The 6711-nt window shown below is 41.3% G+C and overlaps 1 protein-coding gene across 1 annotated transcript in view; it reads right to left on the minus strand.

The window, feature by feature from the left end:
* The window catches only part of chchd3a (coiled-coil-helix-coiled-coil-helix domain containing 3a), a 90309-nt gene extending 84486 nt beyond the window's left edge, over window positions 1-5823 (minus strand). The window contains exons 1-3 of the mRNA XM_084710855.1: window positions 5574-5823; window positions 3278-4174; window positions 3154-3208 (exon numbers count right to left, since the gene is read on the minus strand). Of these exons, the coding sequence (XP_084566981.1) occupies window positions 3154-3208; window positions 3278-4174; window positions 5574-5654 (1033 nt within the window). The 5' untranslated portion in view covers window positions 5655-5823. The remainder of the gene's footprint in view (window positions 1-3153; window positions 3209-3277; window positions 4175-5573) is intronic.
* Between the last annotated feature and the right edge of the window lie 888 nt (window positions 5824-6711).

Consider the following 6711-nt stretch of genomic DNA (forward strand, 5'->3'; position numbering starts at 1 on the left):
AAATGTGACACTGATGAAGGCAGTGAGAATGAACCAAAACAGCAGCAGCAGACCAGCAACCTGTTGCATCAGCTGTGTCTAAGTTCAATCTGAGACTATTTATACCATAAATTATGCATTGATGAAAGTTGTTGCACCACTGAGATATGTTACAACATAACTCTAAGTAACAACTAAATAGCTACACATGTCCTTAGGGTTGATGTAAATCATAAAATGCCAGTTTGATGCCTACTAATGGTAAAACACAATTTTTTTTCTGCTTCACAACATCATTTTTTTTTCATTAGTTGCAGCCGTTTTGCAACATGGAAGTCCATTCAAGACCTAATTTATTGATTTGATATTTCAATATCAATCTAGCTGACTAAAATTGGCTACAATGCCAAGCGGCTCCTGCCAGCCAGAAAGCTAATGCGTGCAATAACCATGATGATGGAACTCCATCTTTGAATGTTGGCCACTTGCCCCAGTTATGACTTCACGCCCAAACTAGTCATGGGAATACCCCAAGTAATCATGGTGCCACCAATTTTAGTAGCTGATTTAGTTGTAAAATAACTGCAGGGGTTCTCAAAGTCTGGACCAATGTCCACATGCGGGCCAAACGGCAAGTCAATTCCATACCTCCTGCTATGAAAAACATTTCGGTGTTGAGTTGATGTTTCCTACTGTGAAATAAATTTTCTATTGATCAATAAATTGTTAGTAACACTGAATAAAGCATAACAGGAAATCATTCACGGCAATCTAGTCCCCCACTCAATGTGGATTTAATGCGGCTTATTTTTTCCCTATTGCTGCTAGACAGAGTGTTGTGTGTTGTTCATGCACACCTGAGAATTTGCTATCAGCTCCTGAATCACCTTTTCTCCTGCTGAGCGCTAATGAATTTTGACACTCTTGACTCTCTTGAACTTGTATGTACGTATGTTGCTTCAAAATTATACAGTATGTGAGCTGATTGAATGTTTTCGGACCTCTGACCTTGGATAAAAATCAGACGCAGCCCTCTGAGTAAGACGTTTGAGAACCTCTGCTTTAGTGTCCTCTTTACACCGTAACTTTAGAGACAACTTGTACACAGCTGGTAAAAACAGTCTAGAAAACTAAACAATGAGTTGAATGATGCTCTAAAGCTCTTTCAAGCTGAGCTAAGTTGTCATATGATCCATTGTTATTATGAAAGTATTGATGATAGCGGCTTTAATGAAGAGGTAATTATAAAAGAGTGAGAAAAAGAAGAACAAAAATATGTACCCAGATAGATCACAAACTTAAAACTACTGCTGAGTTTAGCCTCACTAATTTTGAGTGCTCTCACAAACTGCAGGAAGGAGAAGGGTAATCATGACAGCTTGAGCTCCACAGTGACAGAGGCAAAATGGAGCCCCACTAATTACAGCATCAATTTATTAACAATATTACAAGAAAGAATTAATCATTTCATTAACAGTAAGGGAATGGCAATGAATCATAATATGACCGAGGCTACTGTGAGGCCCATTTTTAAAAATGAAGACTAATTACAAATTGCAAGAAAAGTTGGAGACAAAGAGCTTAAGGTGGCTCAAAGTAAACACCCACACAATAAACATAATTAAAATTCAATGCAGCCGGACTTAAAATAAATCCTCGGACAGTTCATTCCCTCATAACCTTTGCCTTCTAATTAACCACGCTACTAAAGAAACGCCCCATACATTTCAGGATAAAATGAGCCATTACCAAGAACAATTCATTTCTTCAGTTTGTTTTTTTTTAGAAATGAGCATTCACTCCTGTTTATTGTTAGTAGAAACAAGGCACAAGTTTGTCCACCTGCCTGCTATGTAACAAAAAAGAGGTCAAAGCCAAGTACATGGCTGGACTGTGTGTGGCAAGTTTGTTACAGGGTTAGTCAGAGGAAGCACCTACAGTGTAAATTCCTGGACACGAGGCTAAATGCTCATTTTCGATTTTATGAAGTTGTCCCAAGTGTACTGAAGTAACATATCATGTGACAAAGTTAAGCTATAGTATGTTGAGTTAGGTTATAAAAGCAGTTGTAAGGACAATATGTTCAAAACATATTTAAATTGGAACTTTTCTTATAATCTGTTAACCCAGTGCTCTTTGATTTGTTTCTACCCGCAGATATCTCTAGTTTTTCTTGGACTTAAATCAATCAATTTAATCTTCACAATTATTCAATTCACAGACCACGTAGCCTACACTGTGAGCTGCTGCCACACAGTGCGTGTAACCACCTCTATCTAGAGATTCTCTCTTGCTCTCTGATGAATATGTGGAGTAAGTCTGTAATTAAAAAATGCAACCATAAACAGCAGTGACACTATTTCTAAGAAATATAGTGGATGGGCTGATTTTGATATTTTATCATATTAGGGGAAAAAATTGGGGGAATTTAAAGTAAAAAACAGCAGAAAGAGTTGGAAAGAATAGGATGCATATTTCATCATTTATCAATATCAGTGCACTTATATCATGCATACTAAAAAATGCATATTGTTCATAGTAGAATACTGACATGTTTACTTGCCTGATCATTAGTGGAGAGTGGAAAAAATAGCTACAACACACACCAAAAATATCACTGCAGATTGTGAGCTGAATCAGGTCCAGGGCACTATTTTTCCTGTGCACACTCTATAACATCCTAACTCGACAGATGTAGTCATAACTTAATTTATTTTCACCACCTGCTAATTTTATTCTGAAGCCCTTTGCCTTCTCTGTCCCCTCCTACCCTCACGCACAGGTAAGTAGGCAGTGTCCCCCACCCTGGCAGAGAAACAGTTTAAGCCAATTTATTTTGAAAGCTCAACAGCCAATAAGGAAATTCCACTCGGACAGCCGCACCGACAGCCAAAAAATGCTTCTGGTCACACACGGTAAAAGCATTTAGTGAAATCTCACACAAGTACTCCATCATCCATATTACATACACAGAGGGACCTTGGTAACATTGATTAAGCTACCCTTGACCACCAAAATATTATACAGTCTCAATCAATACCATATTACTGAACAACACGTGTTATAAGGCAATAAATCTTATGCATTTCTCCAATGCTATAACTGCTTCCGTCAGCATTAGTTTGTGAAATGTATTAAAAGTACTGATTTTCAGTACATTAGAATAAAACTCACCGACTGGTGCAGCAGGAGGTGGTGGGACTGAACTCGACTCAGGCACCACTGCTGGCTCAGGGACTACCACTGGCTCGGGGACTACAACTGGCTCGGGGACAACCACTGGTTCAGGGACTATCACTGGCTCAGGGACAGGAGCAGGGGATACTGGCTCTGCCAGGGGCTGAGGAGGAGGTGCAACTGGTTCACAAGGAGCAATAAACTCAGGCAGGGGAGGTGCAGCAAATGGCTCAGCAGGCTGTGAGGACAAAGTGTCCCCTGGAGGATGCAGGGCTGGTGGCAGGATGGCAACAGACTCGATAACAGGAGCAGGAGGGGAAGCAAGTGGTTCCGATTCGGGAAGAGGGGGAGCAATGATGGGTTCGATCTTGGCAGGAGGAGGTGGCATGGGTTCGGGCACAGATGGAGAAGCAATGGGTTCAATTACTGGAGGAGCAGAAGCAAGGGATTGATTTATGGGAGGAGGAGATGGTTCAATTATGAGGGGAGGAGGAGCAAGCGGAGTGATCTCTTCAACCACAGTTGGAGCAGGGCAGGGAGCAGGAATGAGAGGAGCAATGGGAGCAGGAGGAGGAGGGAGAGGTGTAGGCAAAATTACCGGCTCATCAGCAGCAGGAGCAGGGGGAGGAGGAGGAGGAGGTGCTGCCACAGGCTCAAAAGCAGGAGCAGCGACAACATTAGGAGAAGCTGGGGGCGATGAGGGTGGGAGCACCATGTCAATGATGGTGGGTGCTGCTACCTGTTCTGTAGGAGGTTGAGGAGGAGGTGGTGGAGGTGCAGCCACAGTCTCTGTGGCAGATGGAGCTGGTGGAGGAGGAGCTGGAGGGGCAACAGGTTCTACAACAGGAGGAGGAGGAGGCAATGAGGTGATCGGGTCAAAGGGGGGAGGTACTGGCCGCAGGAGAGAAGAAGGAGTGAGGGTAGGTGCCGTGGGAGGGGGCGGAGTGGGAGCACGGCTTGGAGCAAGTTTAGGAGGAGCTGCAGGCTCCCTCATGCGGTTGATGACATTCTCAGAGAGCTGCAAAGGAGAGAAGGAAGAAAACTTTCAGAGATGGAGTGAAAGAAGTAGTTTCACAAAAATAAGTTATTATTTCTCATACACAAGAAGTAAATGCAAAACCACTGTCGCTTGATTTCTGTAACTTTGGACCAATTATCCTGTCATCACCAGCCTTAAGTTTTATCTTCAGGGACAGATGTGTCCAAATACAGTGTTTAAATTTAATATTTAATATATTTTAAGACCATATTGAGTATAATTTAAGACCTATTTCACATACACTCAGGTGGAAAAGTACATCAGATAGTCTCTGTGTCAATGTTATAATAATAGAAAGTAATATTAATCTCTTAATTAATGAAATCTGCCAATACAAATTGCATAATGTAGGACATACTGTCCTACACTTGAAGGTGGAACAAACTACTTGGGTGGGTTCTGATAAGTTCTGACCAGGCTGAACAGTTTGTATTAGTGGTTATTGGTTCCACATTAATTTTTAAAATCTGCAAATCACACAGAATACAATTTAAGGCCTTCAGTTCAGATAACAGGTTGTTATTATTATGTTAGACTTTTTAAATATTTCATGCATTTTGCCCTGTCAGCTGTTTATGTAACAAAATACCAGAGCTGTACTGTTTGTCCGGCTTATCAATATTTCAGCACTGACCATTCAGCAAGGTGCAAGTTTAGTACCAGTTCTCTTTACCCGTCCCTAACTAGAGAGCACAAAGCTTTGTTTGCATGCAGCCAGAAAGGCAGTGGCATTAGCCTCGCTAGTTTAGCTTGCCAACTGAGTAATAATAGACAGAGTCATGCCAACTAAAGTCTTATCCAATCGACTAAAGCCTCTCACTCTATATTTAACATCAGCTGACTGTGGCATATAGGAACCTGTGACAGCTCCCACCTTGGGGACAGAAGCTGACAGTCATTCCATTACACCATGTACATGTATCCACCTTTAAACTCGCAAAGGATAACATCATCTATAACTAAGAATGCATCCACCTGTGCAGTTTGAGTCAGTTTCATTCAGACATTGACAGCTGAACACGAGGCTGATGACGTCAACGTCAACATTCCCACAAGGACATTCATAAATTTACTGTATCTGTATCTCATAGCCGCTGGCTATTGACTATATGTTGCTAAATTACATATATATTCATTATAATGGTTTTAGCGACTGTGTAGTTTTCACAATGAATGGAAGTCAGACTGCCAAGAGTCTGCTTGCAGCAACAACTTAGCTAGCTGATTTTAAACACGCTACAGAGCTAACGTTAGCACTCTTCGTAGCATAGCATTTATGATAAAGCGTAATAATGTGACATAACTGTACTAACGCGAACTGCTCTCATAAGACACCTGTGTAGTCAAACACTGTGCAGGTTTGTGTACTTGCACTTACCCGTATGCCCTTCACCACCGTTATATTCTCGTTCTCGTCTGACTCAAAGGACACACGGCGGGTACTGTTGTTCGCTCCCATTGTCACGCCGCAGGCTGTCTAACTGTCCGTTATCTACATGTAATATGAAAGACTGTCAACTGTTGTTTTCGTACAGTTTATTTGCGTTAGAGCCCGGTATAGCTGACTAGGGCCCACACGCCAATGCTTCGGCACGTCTGCACTTCCTTAGCATGACGTTTTTGAAGAACGTGTGAGCTGATTGGACAGAACTGGCATGCGTCTTTACATCGACGATTTTCATTGGTCATTCTTTGCAAGTGGTAGAGTGGGAGTGTGACAGCCCAATGCACGATTTCATCCTGAAGAGAACCCCAGACCCGCGAAAGATCTCGCGAGAGAGATGATTTCAACCCGAACGCAAATCGTACAACTCTCGCGAGAGTTTCACAAATAAAGCGTTCCCTTGTAGACACTACTGCTACTTCCTTTGGAACATGGATTGAACAAGAACGCCAAGTTCTTCGTTCGCATTCATACATTAGCAGGGGATTTTCTGTCTTCTAAAGACGTACAAACGCCGAAATGGACGTATTTTGGGGTATTTTGTCTTAAAACGTTCAAAACGGACCCGTTAACAGGGTATCTTTACACAGGGAAGCCATAACACCACCATAACACAACGCAATGCTTGCTTGTTGTTTTTTCTTTATGAAACATTTTTACATGGGGAGCCATGTTCATTATTTATTCTGTCAGAATAAATCATTTATTTAAATCTGTCATTTATTCTGTTAGAACCATTGCTAACCAATAATTGAATGCTTATTGTCTTCTTCAGTGACTACTGATCATTGAATATAAATACATAAACCACAAACTCTTTTTTTTATTCAGAGAACGTACGAAACATCCCAGAAGGCGTTTTAACACACATAGCTGTCAAAGAAATTTGACTCAACTAATTAGTTTTACCTTAAACTGAAGTATTTGGATTATGATTTAGATTCAGGCAACGTATATGGCCAAGAGCAAAAATTTGATGAAGCGTTTGGTGTCATTACTGAAGTTTTGGTCTGAACTCAGAAGTATTGATGCACTCAGACCTATATGAATCTTAATAAACTCAGAAATCTCT

Source organism: Lutjanus erythropterus, chromosome 22, assembly GCF_056507025.1.
Source record: "Lutjanus erythropterus isolate fLutEry1 chromosome 22, fLutEry1.hap2, whole genome shotgun sequence".
Classification (NCBI taxonomy): Eukaryota; Metazoa; Chordata; class Actinopteri; order Lutjaniformes; family Lutjanidae; genus Lutjanus; species Lutjanus erythropterus.